Source organism: Cynocephalus volans, chromosome 12 (genome assembly GCF_027409185.1).
Source record: "Cynocephalus volans isolate mCynVol1 chromosome 12, mCynVol1.pri, whole genome shotgun sequence".
Taxonomy (NCBI): domain Eukaryota; kingdom Metazoa; phylum Chordata; class Mammalia; order Dermoptera; family Cynocephalidae; genus Cynocephalus; species Cynocephalus volans.
In genome coordinates this window covers 78,686,141-78,708,108 of record NC_084471.1, presented here as the reverse complement: position 1 = coordinate 78,708,108, position 21,968 = coordinate 78,686,141, and the positions used below count along the sequence as shown (strand labels likewise).

General features: G+C 36.6%; 1 protein-coding gene across 1 annotated transcript in view; it reads right to left on the bottom strand.

The window, feature by feature from the left end:
- SLC2A13 (solute carrier family 2 member 13) overlaps positions 1-21,968 on the bottom strand; it is a 317,237-nt gene that overhangs the window by 79,421 nt on the left and 215,848 nt on the right. The window contains exons 5-6 of the mRNA XM_063076095.1: positions 21,409-21,572; positions 14,354-14,474 (exon numbers count right to left, since the gene is read on the bottom strand). Coding sequence (XP_062932165.1) covers positions 14,354-14,474; positions 21,409-21,572 — 285 coding nt within the window. The remainder of the gene's footprint in view (positions 1-14,353; positions 14,475-21,408; positions 21,573-21,968) is intronic.

The window sequence follows — 21,968 nt, the reverse complement described above, 5'->3', positions numbered from 1 at the left end:
AAATTGCATATCTGATGAGTAGTGATATTGAGCATTTTTTCCATGTGCCTGTTGGCCATTTGTATGTCTTCGTTTGAGAAATGTCTGTTCAGGTCCTTTGCCCATTTTAAAATTGTTTGTTTTTGTGCTGTTGAGTTGAGTTCCTTATGAATTCTGGATATTAGAGTTCCTTGTCTTATGTGTAATTTGCAAACATTTTCTCCCATTCTGTAGGTTGTTCACAACAAATTGTGTTTTGCTTAGAGAGTGAGAGAAACAATAAACCCCTAGAGCTCCAGAATGATGTCTGATTTGGAAGCTATGTTGTGTGATAAAGATAAAATGAGACAGCCCAGAGGTCATGCCCCTGGATATCATCACATCCTTTGATTCCAGTACCTCTACTTAGTGTAATTATGTGCTCTTACAACTGGACCCTGCCACACTGACAGAAATTTATGAAATTAAAAGAGTTCAAAGGAGGGTGAAACCAACTGGAATCAGGTAAAGTGGTGTCAGGGGTGGCTGAAAATTCTAATGTCAGCACACAGTGATTCTTCCCTTTAGAGAAAATGTTCAAGTTCACATGTATAATTCATCTCCCTAACTAGAGGAGGAAGCTTAGAAGAGAATGGCTTTCGTGGTCTTCATTTTCTCATCTCAGTGCACTGATACCGCCTAATTTGCCTGAAGGGATCACTTTATAAGTGTGTCTCATCTATATCTTGCCTTAAATGAGTTTTTCCATCTTCATCTACCTGTGTAACAGAGGCTCTAAAAACAATTGCCCAAAACAAAGAAAACAAAATAAAGCTAACAATTCAACTTAGAACAGATGCTCATATTTAAAACCATGTGGATAAAATCATTCTGCTCTCAGGAAAACCAAGGTGGTGAATACTTTAAAATATTTTAAAATGATTTTACTTTATCTTAGGCACCTGCTCTTATATGAAAGATGTTCTATGATGATCCTTAAAACAGTAGAAAAAGAATTTTCTGAGCTAAATATAGGCAAATGAAAATAAACGAAAAAAATTAAAACAAACTTCAAGTCCCAAACAGACTACAACTCATAAAAAAGATTTCTCAGAAAAAGAATCTCAATTTCACCGAATGAGTAAAAATGCACCAACATAGGTATTTTTAGACTCACTGGCCTTTGATCACAAGAAATTATTGTCCATTTTCCAAAGGGTATGTGACATCCTCTTCTGGACAATAGGAGCATCACACTGCTTAACTGGTAAATTTCAGAATGAAGAGGGGAGTGGTTAAGAGCTGGGTTCTAGAGAAAGCTCAGGTCTACCATCTGCTATGCCCTATGGTCTTCTGAAATTCCCTTAACTTCTTTAAGCCTCAGTGTCATTGGTAAAATGGGGGAAATAATAGCATCTACCTCAGTCTTGCTGAAGGATAAAGATAGATCCATGTAAGCTCTAGTAAAGTGACTGGCACAATGGAAACTATATAATAAATGGCAGCTGCCATGACTGTTTCTTTTGAAGAGATGAGCAAATCTCTCATTTGCTCAAATCACTCATTATGAACAAACACAAAAAAGGGCAACTGTTGCACTGGTTTTAAAGGCCAAGGAAACAGGACAAATGAAGGATTTCAACGATTCTTTCTCTTTTGCAAATCTGGAGGTAAAATATTTCAGACAGACACATTTCTTGCCACCTGCAAAGTTGACCTTAGACCTCTAATGACTGTAAAGAGAACTAGTCTGTGAAAGTAGGTGGAGCCCTATGTGGTCAATTAATTCATCCTTCCTGCTGTCAAGCTGAATCACTCATAAATGTTCCATAATATTAACAGATACCCTAGCTCTGCTATCCTGGCAAAGATTGCTAGTGGTTTATCCCTATGTTCATTCTTTCCTTCCTCTTTTGTAGAGAGAATTCTGACTCTTAACTGAGTACAATGAGGTTCCACCTCCCCCTCTTAACTGCTGAATAGAAGAATACATTGCCCAGTTTCCATTACAATTAGATATGGCCATGGAACTAATTCTGGCCAGTGAGAAGCACTGTGTAGGATTTCAGGAAGACTTCAAAGGGAGCTGATTCAGCTGGGAAGAGTAGCTCATTCTTCATTTTCTCCTTCCGGCTTGCTTCGCAGACATGATGGAAGAGATACTATAGCCATCTTGGACCAGGTGGTGAACTTGTGAAGGACACTTGCATGGGTACAGCAAAAGGATAGGAGCCTGGACCCCTGGCGACACTAGGTCTGGCACATTTGTCCCAAACTCCCTACCCTTGAGTTTATTTTATTAGAGAGAGAGAGAGAGAGAGAGAGAGAGAGAGAGAAACTTTGTTCTTGCCTAAGCCACTGTTGTTTTGGGTTCTTGTTATATATAGACTAACAAATATTCCTAACTGATATGAGTATTTTTCAAATGCTAACAAAAAATTTCTGCTCGTTTCTAAATACATTCTGAAATACCAAGTCTACCGAAGTACCAACATCTCTTCAAAGATATGAGATTTGTGTATGGGTTCAAAACGTAAATAAAAGCCCTCTAACGAGAGGCTGGATCTCATGCTTTGCTTTCTTAACAGCAGGCATAGTACCTGGTACATGATTAGTATTCAGTAACGTGTGCAAATGAAAAGTGGGGAAGAGTTCCTGATACTGGCTTGTGTGCATGTCATTGCAAGTTGGTAATGCTGATTTTTCCCAGTGATTCAATGTCCAATGGTGAATGAGGCATTTAGCAAGCACACTGGCTCCTTCAAGCTACTTGGACACCATGAAAGGTGACCGAAAAGTCTCAGAGTTCATGTCTCATTTCATTAATCTTACCCACCAAAGAATGGCTGAGCTTCCACAGCTGGGCACTGCCTCTTATTTGTGAGACTCGAGCTCAGTAATGACAAGGACAATAACTGATCTAGCCTGTCAAGGTTATTTTGCTCTCCTCCCTCTTTTCAGGTGCTCATGACTGCATCTGTATTAACTTAGTACCTCTCTGGTTGAGGTGATAAATTGTTCCTTTGTGACTCTTCCCTAATAGGGACATTGAACAGTTAAGCCTCTTTTTTTAGGGATACAATTTCCATTGTTCCAATTTCTTTTTGACAGGATAATTACCAAGTTTGTCTCTACTGGAGTATCATAGATCCATGTTTATTTGAGTTTCATTTATGTGTAAATTCCTTGGCCTTTTCTGACATGGGATCAGTTTGTTGCCTTTTGTCTTTTAATACTTTAACCTCCAAAGATCTTGCAGATGGTAGGTTACTTTCAGAATTATACGGTTACTCCCCTCTTTTTTTGTGTGGTTAGATTTCTAGGTTTTGTTGAGTTTTTTTAAAAAAATATTCTCTCAGAGTGGTAGTGATTTTGCTTCTTTTTTTTTATTACTGTTTTGTTATTAGTGTTTTGCTGCTAGTTATTCTGTAGTTTAAAATCTTTGGATTCTTCTGTCTTCCCACATTTTCCTAGAAAATACGATTCCAATTGCAGCTAAGCTCTCTCTTGTTTTTGCATTCATGCAATCCCTTTATCTGGAATGTGGTGTTCCCTGATTTGACCTGGTTAACTCCAACCAACTCCTCACTGCTCACCTATGGGAAGACTTCTATAATAACCTAAGAGTCAATGGATTTGTCAATAGGAAGTTACTAGAACCAAAAAGGAGTTATACCCTATTACATAATTAGACAGATGGCTTTTTTAAAGTAATGAGTTCCTCTATTCTATTGATATATTTTCCAGTAATCTGTTTATCAAGTAAAATGAGGCAGCCTCTGTGGATTAATAAAGTAAACATAAAAAAAAAAACTACAGCACTAACTCCTCTTGTAAGTCTTCTGCAGTTGAACTGGGACCTGGCACTGTCTGTTCACATAAAAATGGAAAAATATTAATGTAGGATGTTTGGATTTCTGAAGTTTATTCTAATCATATATAGCAAGCCAAAATACAAACATACACTCATTTATATAATACGAAAGGTGGAAATAAAGTTGACAAAGAATTATATCTGTGTCAACAGTACATGCTAATTTCCAAGAATTTACACATTCACTTGTATTTATGTGTTTATCTATAATACAACACACACTTGTATAACATATACGAATAAGAATAACATACATTCCTGCCAAATCAGGACAAGATTTGTTGTTCAGGGAGATGAATTACTATCTTCAATTTCAAATGTCTATTATATTACACTAAACTTTTGTGAAGATACCTGTTGTCATAACATATCAATCTTTTAATAATGAAAGGAAATCAGGAATAGCTAAATATTTAGGCCCCAAAGAGTTAAACATTTATACAAACACTAAACAATTAAAACAAAATAAATGTTCCATTTGCTTCCAAAATGAATGTATTAGAAAATGCTACTAAGTTCTCTCCATAGAACAACTTTGATTCCTGATTTGTTAATAGTAACTAGCATGAATTTATGATATAAAAATCAAATGAGGCTTAAGGAAAATCAAAGATAAGAAAGAAGTATGAGAAGTTTAAAAAAAATTAAATTCTGACTCTCAAATGGGCTACTGGCAATTACTTTATTTATGATATTGATAATTATAAAAATGAACAGTGTAATTTTTTTAGACTGTAAAGATCAGAGATTTTATTAATCTATTTGCACGTTTGCCCTAGGGTACAACACCGTTCTAAAATAATTTGTTCTAGGATAAAATGACCACAGAAATGACATAATCATCAATACTAAATGCAAGGGAGTAACAGGTTCCCACAAAGACTGTTAACTGTGCAGTACAGATGCACATGTAGAAAAACACCAATTACACGGGACATCCAAGTGAAAGCAGGGAATGAAGGATTTGTATTATCAGCTACCTAATAATATGAAATATTTAAGACATGCTGAACACTGAGTCATCGATCACTCCAAATTAAGTACTTCTACACAATTTGAAAATGTTTTCAAAATTTACCTTCCAAAAATGACAGAATCATCTATTTCATTGTGTTAAGAAACAAAAAGAATGATATTCTTTACCCTTGTGTTAAAATATAGATTATAGATAACTGTGTACAAGCATCTATGTCTTCTGTGAACTGAAACTTCCCTGAGGATGGGGACAATGTCTTATATTCACATATCTTTTATCCTCAATCATCTCAGAACAATGCCATGTTGGAAAATGTTATGGAGTCTGTTTTCAACTGCAGAAGGAAGCATGATTTAGAAAGGACGAACAGAGGCATGTGTGAGTTTGGGTGAGGTAAGATGCATAAGTTGGTTACTAATGATCTAATACTACTTGTTACGAAGTTTGTATAAAACAACTTGCTTGGTAAATAATAGTGTATTGATCACACATAGTCACATGAATTAGTGCTTTTCACTGAAAATAACATAGGGCAGAAATAAAAATGAACCAGTTTCTGGTATTGTTCTGGGAGACTCCAGTCAAACTTCCCTTTAGGGGCCTAAAGTCCTCTTAACACTACCATACAAATTGTGACTATAATCAATTGTAAGTCAGACTAAAATCCACATGCATTTTCCTGAGCATAACATGCTTGCAAAATTCCTGTGAAAAATCTGTATCAAGAATTTCCTGGCTTACTTGATGCTTTAGTGTTGCTTTAGAGGATAAAATGGACTTGTCCATTGACCGTGCCTTAAAGAAGATAGCAGACCTGTGGCTGACCACTGCCACTACCCATCATTTTTTCTTGGGAGGTAATAAAAAGGGTGAGACTATCTTGCCCACTTGAAGCAGTTGCCTAGGTATGCTCACAAAGAATAGCGCTGAGTTACAGAAAACCCCCCATGTCTACTGTGCTCCCTGAGTGGGAGTCCAGAACCAGACATGCTCTTTTAAAATAAAGAAATCTCACCTTGCTAGTAGAAGGCTGAACTGCTGTGGTTGTTATCTAAATGTTGTTTGTTGTCATTTTGGAAAGAGAACAATGGTTATAGTACACTATTTTATGTCTGGTGTCTCTGTTAGTGTGCCCAAACTTCAACATTTCTTTTTTAAAAGAATCAAAAGTTAAGCCTGGCAGAATAAAGCGAGTCATCTCTCATTGTGACAAGGTCCTAAACTAGGGGATTTACATATAAACATAGTTTTTACACTCTTAAGCTGGGCATCATTTTCTGTTCATAAATGATTCTCCTAGAAATCTGTAAGAGCTTTATTTAGGCCTCTAGAGCATGGTGTTTAATCAAGGTATCTCCCACTTTTCCAGGATCAGAGTTGCTGAAGAAGGTGAAGTGATTGGAAGTAATTTCAACGAAAACAGGTTGTGATCTATATTTGTTTAGGAATCTGTGCATGAACACAGAACTTCATCTCCTTTGTATAATGAACTATGGCTACTGTGAATATCTCTGAAAGAGTTTTAATGTTAGTTCAATTAAGTGGCACATTTAGTGGGAGTAGAATTTCATTAGGGTGTCTCTGGTTTTAATGGTTTTTCATCATTTGGTACTTGATTTTCAGGGTAGTGTTCTGTTAAACTAAAAACCTAGTATTTAAATACCTGGCACTTCAATAAACGGAACTTAAAACCCTTCCCTTTGCTAGTTGGTTAATTGATACTTAGTGTCTCCTTATACTACTCATAGAATTTGGATAGTATTGACATATTCAAAGAAAGGCCACAAGTTTGAGTAAGGGAGGGAGGTGGACAGAACAAACCAGCTCTGCAGCTTACTGGTCACATCACCTAGGCCAGTGATACAAACTCTCTGAGCCTGTTTTCTTATCCATAAAATTGGATAACAATTGCATCTTCCTCTGAGGAAAATTTAAGGGTTACATGAGATAATACTCAAAAGGAATATGAAATGATACCTGCATATATAGTAAGAGCTTAATTAACAGAAACTATTACTACTTTAAAATAAAAAACATGCTTAGAATTATGCCCCATCAATCTTCCTAAGCATACTGGCTGGGATCATGTAATCTCCACTGAATATTCATGAAACTTAACTGCACAAACATTGATTCCCTAATTGCCTTTAACATTTAACCAATCTACTCCTAATCATATCTCTAAGGATAACCTTTGTCCTCATGCTAACCATCATGGAATAACTTCAGACTCTCATCATTTCTCTCTGGAGTTGCCAGAGATGACTCTTCTCCTTGTAATCTAAAGCCCCAAATTCATACAGAAAACTCACTGTAAAGCTCAAATTTGATCACGTTATTCCCCTGCCTGATGCTGTTGAACGGTTTCCCTCCCCTCCCCAAGTCTTGACCTAGTATCCAAGGCTTGACTTTCCTTCTGCCTCATCTCGGGACTAGTACCCCTTTCTCTAGCAGTGCCAAACTTTCTAATTTCCTGAAGGAAAAAATCTGTTGAACACTTCTCTGCTTTGGCACAGGTTGCTTCATGCCCTGGTGGCTTCTCTGCTTTCAAAGGTCTGAGAAACTCCTGCGCACCCTAGAAGTATCAGATCAAGCTCACTCTTGTGTTAGGGGCCCTTAACACGGGGCCTCGAAATTTGAATGAAAAAAAGATTACATCTGTATTTCATCAACCTTTTATTGAAATTTAGCATTTCCTTCAATTATTAATGTAGGTGATAAACCATTGGCAACCACAAAAATCACATATTTTCATATCCCATTACAAATGTCACTTGCATTCACCACGCTTTTAAAACTATGGTATTAGACCTGCAGCTAGGTCTATGATTTAATATGTTAATAAAGAAGTACATACATTACTATATAACAAGTTTATTTAAAAACTATTTTGGCAACCTTATTTCAATATAATTGATTTTGTCTGCATTCCTATAAAATTTATTTTATGTAGTTAAAAACATAATCTATGGAGAGATCCAGAATAATGTTAATGCTAAAAGCCCTCCTGTGTGAAGCCTTCTGTGATGGGCCCAGGAGAAGTGAACTATGCCAGGCCATGGCCTGATACATCCAGCAGCCTTTATTACACTGCTTTGCAATTACTTATTTGCATTTTTCTCCCTCATAGCAGTAAGCTCCATGGAGTAAGGCTTTTTTTTTTTTTTTAAATATCATTATTCCCGACCCACTGCAAAACTCTCAAAAATGTTTATTAAGAGAATGAACTGACTCCAAATGTATATAAATGTTTTTCCTAAAGTGCTGTATCTTTGATTTGCTAAACTGTGTAGAATTATATAACAATCAATTGCTGATTGTTGGCTACTAAAACCAGATTGTTCAGGACACATGATTTCATGTTTCTAGTCTTCTAAGTACCACATAACCTGGATGATACAGTCCAAGGGACATGTGTTATACTACCATTTTTTCATTATTTACTTACTAATATTAGGAAAATACTATCCTGTTACCACCATACAACAATTGAAAAGAGGCACTGAAGCATGACCTGAACCCTGGGTCACCTGTTTCATGCCCAGAGATCTTCCTGGCTGAACTTCAGAGTCTAGAGCATGACTCCAGAAGGTGTCACTCATCATGCTGTAGCCATGACTAGAAGTAACTTTTGAGGAAACAAAGGCTTGGAAGCTTCCTAAATTGCCAACTCTTTTATAGCAACAAAGTGTTGCCAAATTTTTCAACACATATACCTAAGTTCCAGGTGAAAATTATACCCCAAAACTTCCTTTAGTCAGTACCATCTATCTTCTATCAAAACTAAATCTTCATCTACCCACCCATCCACCCACCCAAACCACCTAGCCAACCAAAATAACAGTTTTCAAAGTTACATTCACTAAGAGATTCTTTTAACCAGGTTTCTATGCTTTGTATAGAGGGGAAAAAAAGTTTGATTCACAGCAATAGTTATTCTCTTACCTTTCAGACAGCAAAGGCGTAGTAAGGGCTACATAATAGGCTTTTACAATGGGATAGAATGAACTTCTATTTAATGAGCCAGAATGTCTAAATGCTAACACCTGAATTGTTTCTATCATTCATACAGTATGATTTGCAAGAAGGTGATTTTTATGTTACTTAAACTTAACTTGGGGGTTGGGGTGCAGAGCAAGATGGTTGACTACAAGGACACATTACTCATTTCTCCCTCAAAGACAGAATGCATCGAATGGGCAGCTACACTCGGACAAGAAAAATGAAAGGAAAGAGCTAGAACATATTGAAGGAACAGAGGAGAAGCTGGTGAGTGCAGAAACTCAGGATAGTCCCAAAGAGAACTGAAGAAAATTCCCAGCTACCACCATGCCAGACCCAAACTTGGAGCAGTAGGGATTCAGACCATGAGAGTTTCTGACCATGGGAAGGTGAGTGGGCTGATAGCCCAACCCACAGGGATGTCTGCACTGCTCTTGCAGCCAACCACCTGGTGTTGGAAACTGCTATAGGCATGTGCGACTGCAACGGTCTGGGGAAGGACACACATGGAGCCATCCCCACTCCACGAGTCTCAGACTACTGCAGCAAACTTGGGACCGGGATTGGTCCCAACTCCCTCAATTTGTCTTTGGCCCTGTACTTTGGAAATGGACGTTGCAGTGCAGCAAGAGTGCCATTTTTAGGATGGAGGTGGTCAGTACGTGCACCCTCCAATCCCAGCAAGGAGCCTATTCAGGTCTTTCACGTGTGGCTGGTGACCCCAACTACATTGGTGGGACATCTGTACAATACTTATGGCTGTGAATAGGGGGAGGAAAACTCATACATCTCTTTCTGGGGTGGCCTCTGCTGCCACGCACCTGGGGCTGGGAACACCTGGGGGCACAAGTGGCTGAAATGAACTGGGGAGGGACGCATGAGAAACTGCCTCCACCCATCAGGCTACTGTGGTAATCACAGATTTGAGGTTGCCCCAACACCACAGAACGTTTCACTCTCGCCCCAGCAGTGGTTCTACTCCCCTGAGGCCACATCATTGCACTGGGTTACCCACACCTGTGTCTGTGCAGCATCCTGTGCCCCAGGAGCAGGCAGTCCAGTGCAGCAAGGGCAACAACCTCAGGATGGAGGTCAGCACACACACTTTTCAGAGTCAGAAAGCCGCCTATTGGGGCCTCTAGCCAATGGTGGCAATCCCACCTTTTTTGGTGGGATGCCCTTGCAATTCATGCAGCCACGAAAAAGTAGAGGACTCGTACGCCTCTTGTGGACACAGATGCATGGAAGCAACACCAGTGTGGCCGTCTAGGCCTGACCACCACAGAAAGAGGGCATATCTCTTGGGGGTACAGCAGTCCACCCACAGCCCCAAGGACCTCGTGCAGGGCAGCCCACCCCAGCTGAGGAGATCCAGAATGTCCCAGTAATGTTCTTAGGGTCACAGGGCCTGTCCACAACTGCAATACCTTGCATAGAGTGGTCACTGAACAGATACAGAGGGCTCAAGCCTCCCTCCTGGGGGTCAAGGTTTCCATCCAAAACTGCTAATACCCTGCCCAGAGTATCCCACTTCAACAGTCGTGCTGCAGACCATCCCAGTGTCCCTCCAGAGAGTAGAGGGCAGCACACACATATCCAGTGACCCCACCCAGTGTTGCCCATTTCAACAGTGAAGCTACAGAGTACCCCAACACATGCCCTGAGGGTACAGGGCTCTGCCCAGAGCCCCAGTGACACCACTGAGTCACCCACTCTAGCTGAGGGGCTACTGAATACTCCTCCCCTCCCCCAGCCTAAGGTCCTAAACCCAACCCCAGGAAACCCTGCCAACGGTCATCCACTTAAGCTGAGTACCTTCAGATCACCCCACTGTACCTATGAGGGGTGCCAGTGAGATGGCTCAGGGTCACCCACCTCAGCCAAGGAACGAATGGGCACCCAAGCACTTCTCTCAAGAGCTTGAGATCTCACCCATGACCATCACCAAGGTAGTTAAGGCATCTATCATCTCTCTCAGGGACAACTCTAATAACCAGTCTCCCTAAGTGAACACAAGTCCTCACAAGTGCACCCACAACCCCAGAGAGTTTAGAACTGAAAGTTTGGTTAAGCCACTCCCCTGCTTAAAATCCCCCAAGGGGTTCACATACTTAGACTGAAGATCAAAATCCTGAGGTTCTCCATGATCTGGCTCTGGCCTACCTCAACAGCCTTATTTTCCTCTTCTCTAAGCTCAGCAGCCTTCTTTCAGTTCCTTGCACTTGCCAAGCTCCTTACTGCCTTGAACGGTCTTTGTGCCTGCTGCTCCACTCCCCCTTTCACAGCTCAGTTCAAACACGCCACCCTCGGGGTAGTCTTCTATGAGTCCCATCATCACAATCTCACCACCTGTTATAAGATTTATTAATTATAGCAATGGTGATAATATTTACGGAGAACTCATTTATGTGCCAAGCACTGTTTCAGGTACTTCCCATATACTAATTTCACCCTTACTATAATTCAGTGAATACATTCTCAGTAAATATTTTTAAATGCATAAAGAATGAATGAATGAATAAGGATAAAAACCGTAGGTCAAGGGCACCTTGAAATTCTACAATTGTGTACTTTTCAGAAATAACTGTCTACTTCTAAGGATTTTAAAATATCCAAGATCATACTATAAATAATAAAATGTCAAGTATTTGAGGGAAGTGATACCTAGGAGAGGTATGATTCCTCACAGCTTGGATAGTTCTCCTAAGAAAATATGTTTAATTGGATATGAAAGGGATAGAACATTAGTAATTAGAAAAGCGTGGGGGTGAAGGCCATATTAGAAGTATACGTGTGAACTCTCACACAGACAGACGATTCAGATAACACCTACACTAGACTGATTTCTCCTAGCCCCAGCCGGCACTTTGTGACAGCTATCATACAGGTGCCTGCATATTTTCTATAGTAATTTGTATCCATCTTTTACCTTTATGCGTAATTTTGTCTGCTACAAAGCAGATCTGAAAGATGTTCTTTAATATATTCAATTCACAGAATCTAATCAGGACTTGGAATAAATTATCATCACTTAAAAAATTAAAATATTCCTAAAAGGAGAAGTTCCCATTAGTGATTATTTAGGATAGTCAGTCTCTTGGGTCCAAAGTCGTTAGTTAGCCCCAACATATAATATTTTTGGCTTTAACCTACAATAGTGCCTGGAACACAACCAATATTTATTGAATTGAAATAAAGAAAAAACACTGTTTTGCAACCATTCACTTTCCTAAATCCTCTACTCCAATCCAAATGGGTTACATATTCATCACTGTGGTCTAAAGATTTCTATAAGTTGGAGTGCTGAGATAAGAGGCACAGGCATTTAACTTTTATTAGGCAGAATCATATTACTTTCCAAAATGGAGAACAATTTACTCCCCCACCAATAGTATACAATGTTAAGATAGATATTAAACCAAGTCCCCTTTTAAATCTGTTTTAGCTGCTCAATTTTCCATATGGATCGTTCCATGGGGAAAGCATACTACATACATTTACAACACAGACTTTACTTATCCTAAAGCACTACATGAGTTTTTGTGTTTGTCTTAAGTGGGGGAAAGGGTATAGATGGTTTTAACAACAATGAAATCTGTAAGGGCACTGCAGTCATAGTTCATATAATCACTCAGATTATAAATTCATACTGTTAAATTCCCACAAAGCCTAATATGTTACTCTGAAAGAAGGCATACAATAAATAACTGTTTTTCATACCCACTGACTCCCAAAGGTCTCTTAAAATTTCGTTCTGCCTATTTTTGTGATAAGACTAAAACTAGGCTGTGTTGCTTCTCTCACTTTATTACAATTTCATATTGAAATATTAGGTAGATGGTAATAACTTAGAAGAATCAGAAGGATTAACAGACTGATGATCATAAATTGCTGTTATACTTGGGCAATAAATATTTTTATTTAAATGTTAAAAGTCAAAGTCATAAAACTTTTTCATTATGTAAATCACCAAAAACTTACAGCCATTCCTTTCCTGTATCATAAGTTCATAAAACTTTTTCTAATACTCTTTAAATGATTTTCTGTCTTTAGTTGACCTGAAAGTCTTACTCTGAACACCACATCTAAATCAAACAATAGATCTAGAGAGTATTCTATGTGCTCAAACAACAGTAATTTTAAAAATAATTTATCAGAGGTAACTGTGTTAAAAACATATGAATAAAATATCCACCAAGGAAAACAAAAGTAGAGCATGCAGAGTTCTGGCAATAGCTCTATCATCTTTCTAGCAGTTGAGGTGGATGGCCAAATAAGATCACTACATCCATAAGTAGTCTATGCTAAGATTAACTTCTTCTATTAAGACACCTTTTAAGTCTTGTTAGAATAGGATAAAGACTCTAAAAATCAGCAGGCCAATAAATAAATAAACTTATTTTTAAGACAAATGAGGTGTTACAAATGACTATCTTCCAGGCAAGCAGATATCACAATTTGGGATCAGAAGGGCATAATAATATATATCTTCCTCATAGTTGTAGTGAGGAGCCACTATGAGTTCATGCTCAATAAGAAGCTCAAGTGGATACCAAATGGAGTTGAGTATAGAAACGTAATGTTTTCATTTCAAATAATTCTGACTTAAATCATTTCCCCATTGATTTGAGACTTGAGTCCATCTAGTGAGGCTAAAGGAAGATAAGTTTTTTTGTTGTTTTTTTTTAATCTTGGTCTTATTCTATCCATATATGTTCTAAAGGGGTTGCTAGCCTTTTTGAATGCTAAAATCAAGTAAAAAACTTAGAAACTCTGGTGCCAAATATACTAATTGATCATTCATTTACGATTCTTCAGTCCACCTATCTGTCTGTCCATCTATCCATCCACCTACCTATTTACCACAAGGTGTAAACCGTTATAGTTAATGAGCTCTTAAGCCTGCAGCAGACCATTAAAACATTTCGCTTTTTTCCACCATCACTTTCCAATTCCTGAGCCTCTGGAACAACCACAGTACTGGGGAAATACTTTCTTTTCTGTTTAAATGTATGGGGTGATACTCTTGGAACTCAGTGAAGATTAACTGTCAGAATACGAGGGTACTTCAAAAAATTCATGGAAAGATTCATAGTATCTTTTAATTCTATTTTTCCATGAACTTTTTGAAGTACCCTCATATTCAGAGGACATGTTGATTTTGCAAATCGATTTTGCAAAGTTTAATTAGTGAGTGTTTATTTCACCTGGAATACAGAGGTTACCAAGTCATATATGATCTAAAAGAGTTCTACTGTATTCCTGCTTATATTCAGTATTAATCTCTAATTTTAATGTCCAGAGAAACATCACCAGACTTGTGTCTAACAAACTCACTTTTTCCTTACACTCTCATGTCTTTGCATGTGCTGTTTGTACCTCTTCTTGGTGGTCCCTCCCTACCACCTTTCCCATTTTTTTTCTCTTCCCATGCAAGTTTGGATGCCTTACAAGCTCCTACTCATCTCTGGAATTTAGAAAAGTGACAAAACAAAAAAGTTACCAAAGTTAGGTTAAGGAGCAGGAACATAATGAAATCTCACCTGTATCTCGTGCATGTAGCATTCTGACCTGATGGAGCTATTGGTTTAAAAGTGATGCGTGGGGAAACCTGGGCTGACAGCAGAAATCCCAAGGCAAGAATAAGGAGAGCTACGGTGGTACCTTAAGAAAAAAAAAAGTTTTACATCAGAAAATAGTTGATGACATTCTTCCAAAGCAGACTGGGTTTGGTAAAACATACCTCTGAAAAAAAACCTTGATCTATCTTCACTGGATTAAAAATAAAATGCTCTTAATATATAAACAAATGATCAGAAAAAGTCACTAGTATATTCATTGTGAGACATGATGACAGCAAAATTCAAGTACAAGCAAATACATTTGATAGCCAAACAGTAAAATGCTAATGATTTTCTAAAAAAAAACACCTAGGATTGCTGACAATTTCAAAATCAATTAATGTAACCAACATTATTGAGTACTTAACATGTCAGAAGGTATGAAAGAAAGACAACAGATTTATATTAAGTGTCCTTTTCAATGCCAAGAAAATTGTCCTAATTTTGCATTTGATAGAGACCTAAATCAGTAAACTAAAAAGTAACAAATTGTTTATTTCTAAAGCAGTTGAAAGAGCATTTTTTATTAAAAAGGAGTAGCATTTTTTGAAGACTTCAAGATGCCAGAAATGATATAACACATGTGGCATAAAATTATTCATAGCATTTTCATATATTTTTAAATATTTCCATCTGTAGTTGCATCATACTCTTTGATTCTGAATACTATTTGTGCTTTCTTTTTGCCTGGAACAATCTTGATAGAGATTTGTCTATTTTATTAATATGAAGGTACTTCAAAAAATCATGAGAAAATAGAATTAAAAGATAATAATTAAATAATTAAAAGTTCTATGAACTTTTCTAAGTATGCTTGTATGTATTAAGTCATTTGTTTTGTTGATAATCTTGATTCTTTTTGCTTTGTGTTCTTTTTCATTAATTCTGCTATTATTGGTTAGCTTTTTTAATGGAATAGTTCCCTCTTTTTCCTATCCTTTCTTATTTTTTTAATAAATATTAAGGCACTTCAAAAGTTTATAGAAAAATGTAATTAAAAGATAATGCTAATGGCTATAAAACTATGCTATCAACCCTAAGTGAATCATCGTGCAGCATATGCATGTATTGAAACAATACACTGTACCCCACAAGTATGTACAAGTAAATGTTAAAATACAAATATATATAAAAAAAGGTTTTAAAAAAGATAATACAAGTCTTTACGTGAGCTCTTTTTCCTCCAAGTTATTTTCTAATGGATAAAAACACGATACATTTTCTATCCTAATTAAAAAAATGATAAATTATACTGTTGCTCATCTTCCAAATTTCATAGTAAGAAATGAATCATCTGGAATGAGACTCTTCATCTGAGAAAAAGCAGTAGATGCACTCAGGGTCTTCCTCAAAAAATTGAACTTTCTGCAAAAATGCTCCCAAAGCCAGCTGAGGAGAGGAATCCAAGAGTCACATTTAAAAAAAAATTTAATTTAGTTTTTTTTCATTGTACATGTTTATGGGATACAGTGTGTTGTTTCAGTACATCCATATATTGTATAATGATTTAATCAGAATAATTAGCATATCTATCACCTAAACATTCATCATTTCTTTGTGGTTATAATATCCGAGATCCTCTTTTCTGGCTATCTTGAAATATAATAATACAATATTATCAGCTACTGTCACCCTAGAGCACCAGAACTTATTCTTCCTATCTAACTGTACTTTGTAACTTTGTACCAGTCTACCAACCTTTCCCTGACTTAAACTGGGAAGTAATTAAAGATATGACTACAAATATTATTAAAGGAATGTATGAAAGAAGAACTTTGGGAAGCACTAAGTAAGTACTAGGGGATTATTTAATAGGCAAGTTGTCTGTGTTTGAGATATACATGTGTCAAGTCGAGCACTGTGGGACAGAGGTGCTGTTGGAATCAGAAGTCTGATGGTCTGCTGCTTCTTGACTCTGTGATCTTGGGCAAGGCACATAACCTTTCCGCAATTCTGTCTTCTGTAAAATGGGTTAGTAAAAATACTCACCTTACAGAATTACAGGGAATTTAAAATGTAATGTATTTGAAAGATTTTTGTAATGCTATAAAATGCTATAAAATGTTAGTCACTAAATTATAGTTATCATGAAGCAGCAGCAGCAACAGCAGACTTTCAAAATAGTAATAAAAAAAAAAAAAAGGTTGAAGAAAGGGAAGAAGCCTTGAAGGGAAGATCAAGTCTATTTCGCCAAAGTGGGCCATTAAAGCCATAAAGCTAAAATCATGGTTTGTCTTACCACTGTTGGCTTAAAATTTAAACCAGAGCCAGGAATAGTTTGAGCCATTACTTTTCACAAAAGGCTATCAAGCCCTGAACTGAAGAACAGAAAACAGATATAGTAGGTCTGTTAAGAAAATCATCCCTCTCTCCTCAAACAAAACAAAACAAAACATGAGTTTTATTGTTGATCTGTCTGACAGAGAACCTGGGTCACTAAGTATTTTCCAAAACTACTTCCTTAGTTTACTGTTATGAAACAGGTAAGATTTTTTTTTCATCAGAAACTTTTAAGATCTGAAGGAAAGATGATACCCTTTTTCTAATAATACTTATTAAATAACCTGTCTCCATGATAAACCATAAATGCTAAGATGGTGTGCTGAGCACATACCTAAATAGGTCCAATTCTAATGCCTGGAATATACAGATCCCAATAAGCACTGGATGAATGGATGGACCATAGTACAATAATTTTTTGCAATGTTGGTTATTTTTTAAGAAAACAAAAAAAAAGTTAAGACTATCCAATTGAAATCCTGGGGTTAGTGTAATATAAATATCCTAGATGAGAGTTCTGCAATATATTTCTTGCATCTATCTCCAAAAAATCCAACTAACCTGCAAAATATGGAGCATGGACCATCATGGATACACAAAACTCCTAAACAAGTGAAAGTTAACCCTTCTTAAGCCAACATTTATTTTTATTTTAGCCTATTTTGGACAGAAATATTTTTAAAGCCAGTACTATATACCTTTACCTTTTTTATAACACACAGCAATGTTTCTCAATCCTGGCTTCCTATTGGAAACAAATTCCTGGGATGTACCCCAACCTCTGAAGCAGAATCTCCAGAAGATGGGAGTAAGATATCTGAGTTTTAAAGAGCTCCACGGGTGACTGTGATGCCCTGATAGGGTTAAAAACCCCTTATGATATAAGAAGTCTCTTAAGGGATCGGACTGGTGTCCTAAATGACTTTATGAAATAAATTTTAAAATCATCACCTAATCCTGTCATCTACTCATATACCCTTAAAGCATAAAACTACTTGAATTTACCCTTTCCCTTCCATTTAACAATTTACAGATGCTTTGTAAGTCACTTATTAGAATTCAAAATTATCATAGTTATTGTCAAGTGATTCATTACTGCAACCTAGATTTGAGTCTAATACAGGAAGGCTTCTGAGTAAAAGGATTTTCTCCAGTGTAATGTGGCACATTCTTGGCACATTCTATTTCAAAAGACGAGTCCCTGTTAACCAAGTACATTGTAAGATTTTCGAATTTTGATATAATTTTTCTAATACGTATATTCCCCACAGAAAGTGAAGTGTGTTAGATAAATAACATTCTAAAAAATATCTGATGTAGTTAGTTACATTAACTACCAAATACACGACTTGGATTATTAGTAAATACTCATAGTTCTCACACTTTGTGTACATGAGTATCACCCAGGGAAACTGTATAAAATGAACATACTCCAGACCCTATCTTATCTTCAGAGATTCTAATTTAGTGAATCTGGGGTAGGGCCTAAGGATACATATTGTAAAATAAGTACCTTTGGTAATTCTGATGGAGATAGCCTGTGAGTTATGTTTTCAGAAATACTCCACTACCAAAACACATGGGGGGAGGAAAAACAGTGTTTCTGGCTTTCTGATTTATTACCAACAAAGCTACGTTGATATACAAGTCCCACTACTAAAAGAATCAAGAGATTATCATTAAATTTGTAATATTTACAAAAAAGACCAGTTTTCTAAAGCTTTGAAAATATTAAAAGTCAGAACAAAACAAAATGTCTCACATTTAAAATTCATGGACTACATATTTTACATTTCTATGTATAAAGAGTTTCTTTGTCCAGGCATAAATAGTTTATTTGTAGTGATTTCTGAAGAATGAACACCTATTCAAAAATTATTTTGACATAAGATTTTTCATTATTTTAAATCTGAAATAATAAAATAAATCATAAGAACACAAAAAGGAAAAAATACTGAATCAAAGGTTTAAAAATTCTAGGCTGTAGCCAATTTAATTTATGAAATTTAAAATAGAACAGTGTTCTAACAGTACTATTAGCATATCAAATATACACCTACATAGAAATGAATAAAACAAAAACATATTGAAATTAAAAAATGACTAACAATGAAGCAATTACTATTGGAGTGCAAAAGAAATATTTATTGTGAGGGTGACACTAGAGTAATATTAATAAACTAGCAAGGCTGGTTAGCAGTACATTTTCTGAAGGTGTAAACTTCCATTGGTCATTATCTCCTAGTGGGACCTATTTAATAAATTAAAAACAAGAACTGTAAAAATAGCATTATTTACATCTATACATACAGGCAAAATAGAAGGCCTATGACAAGAAACCAGGCCTTCTACCTCCTAAACCACTGTAATATTCACTATATCACTTTGTGCTATGTGACAAGGAAATCAGATGGCAGGTGTCTCTCAAGCTAGTGGAATCACTGTATAGTATTTGTAGTGAACAGAGTTGAGGTGTGGGTGGTTTTGGCTGAAAAGAAAACAAGGCAGGAAAGAAAAGTGCCTACAGGTTGCTTACAAGAAGCAGCCCCTTAAATCTCTTGGTTCTTCCCAAGTAATCGTCTTAATACTCAATTCAAATACTATTAATACTCAAATACTATTAATTCCTCTTAATAGTCAGGGATGGGCTCTGGAAATCTGTGGGGCAGAAGACCCACACTAAGAAACGAAACATGACATCAGCTAGAAGCATTCAGGAAAGTTCTTGGATTATGATGATGGAGGCTACTTTCTCACTGTACCGTTACTCTTTGTCAATAATAGTGCTGTGATAGCTAAAATGTTCTGAGTCCTTTACTATCTGTGTCAGTCAGTATTTTCAATGCTATAGACGTACAAATGTGTTAAATCCTCATTACAACCCTATAAATAGGGACAATAATCCCCAGTTACAGATGAGGAAACAGAAGTTTGCCCAAAGTCACACAATTCAAACCCAAGTAGTCTGTCTCTATATCAATAATGACTCAAAAATTCTGCAGAACTGATAATAAAGTGTTTTATTGGAATACAACAAATGAAGGCACACAGGCTGCTAGAAAAAAATGTACAAGCAGCAGGTTTCCCCAGATTTCAAAAGCCAAATCCCAAATTTAAAAAATTAAATTACTTAAACTCTATTTTAAAAATAGACCTCTTGAGGTAGCAATATTCTGGGGCTCTTTTGAAAGGAAGGGTGTCCATTTAAAAATGTGAAAGTAGCTATTATCTCTTCCTTCAGCTGACCTGAAACTCAGGAGTCAGCAAACCCAATTTCCAGCCCACTGTAGGAATTTATTTTTAGCATATCACTGCCTGATGTAATTTATCCTTTTGTTGAGATTTACCATCCTAATGAAACAGCCCAATTCATTGCTGGATAGCTTACTGTTAGTAATATTTTTCTTATATTAAGTAAAAATCTATGTCTTCATAACATCTATGATCTGCTAGAATAAGGTATCTACTAGGCTTTCCTTTAGTCTTTTCTCCATGCTAAACATCTCCAGTTTCTTCAACAGGTTTATACAGGTATGTATGGTTTTGAAATCCTCACTTGTTCTCAGCTTTCTTCATTCACTCTCTTTCTTCCCTATGTACCTTGGCTGTTACAATCACCTTGCCACTGAATCAGACAATCTCTCCACCATCTCACTGCTGACACTGCAGTTCAACTCACATTATTGGACTCAAGGGCTCTTGCTGCTTAGGCAAGAACAGGAGGCGGAAGCACTCCACTCTTCCTTCTGGAGTGAGGGGTGGGGGAGGGTATGTACTCCCAATAACTGAGTTTGGAACTCAGAATCTATTTTCTCATTAAATTCTGGGACAAGTGCCTGGAACAGTCCTATTATATGACTGTTTTAGGTATAATTTGGTTAAAATAGAACTCCCTAAATGCTGCCCTGGAAACTACATTTTAGTGGAAAAATGTATTCTTATTCCAAATAAACTTATAAAGGAGCTATTAAAGAACAGCTAATTGATAAGTAGGAATGTGATTGTATATTTTTAAAAAAGAATTCGAAAATTATATGATGCAACCATGTGAAAACAACGTCAACAATGGGTTCCATTCTGTCAAATGAAGTAGCCCTTGTATTACAGAGAAATAATAAACAAAATGGTCAGAATTTAAAAACAAAAGGTACTTTAGAGTAAGAAAGGTTTTGCCTTATTTAGCTATCGTAGAAAACACACAACCAACCAGAATTTACCCTACAACAAAGCCCTATTTCAAACACAAAAACAGTGTGTCCCTGCTTTTTGAGGAAATTACATGGTTCTAATATTCCACTGGTGAAAGAGCTTTGAAAAAAAAAAATGCTCCAAACTTACATCCATATTATTCCACATTTAAGAATATTACATATGTTAAAAAGTGAGTTTCTGAATATCAAGTTTTTCAAACAAGGACAGAACAAAAAGCAATTATTCTTTCCACTTTTGTACCTTTGAGCAGAACTCAAAAGAACAGAGAATGTTACCCTCAATAGATCCAAAGTGTTCTTACAATTTGTTTCTAGTCACATATCCTTTGTTAAAAGCTCTTTGTTTTATTGTCTAGAAGAAGTCTAGTTTTATATTTTCTGGCTAAGAAACCAATCTCAGAAGTGGTGTCAGTACTGTATTTTGGAAGGTTGACTCGTCATCATTAGAAAAAAGCTAATAACTGAATTCTCCATCTGAGCACCTACCTGCTAGACTACCAAAGGTAAGCTTTCTGCGGCCCACTTTCTCAACAAGCCACACTCCCACGAGTGTGAAAATGAAGTTTGTGAAGGCTGTGACTGAAGCCAGCCATATTGCAAGTCTATCATCTTCAACACCTGACATCTGCAGGATGGTGGCACTGTAGTACCTGCAAGGAAGAGAATAAAACAATTGCTGTTGAGAGTTATTCAAAGAAACAGAGTTATTCTGATAGAAAAAGACCCAGCCATTTCAAAAGAAAACAAACATGAATAGCTGCAGTAATAACATCAGGTTAATATAGGAACTCATGAAAGCTGTTTAAAGGATCACAATATATAAACTGCATTCAGATTAATTTATTTTGAGCTTTGTGTAATCAAGGAAAGAGGACAGAGGGCTTCCAAAGTGAAATGTACCCCACGACGAAGGACAGTGGCAACTGCTGGTAGTTTCATTAAAACTAGCAGGGATAAGATCTAAGTCTATGAAATCAATTAGAAATCATCATACACTGTGAATTCATGTCCTTAAAAGAATAAAGTGACTCACTGCATATAATAAA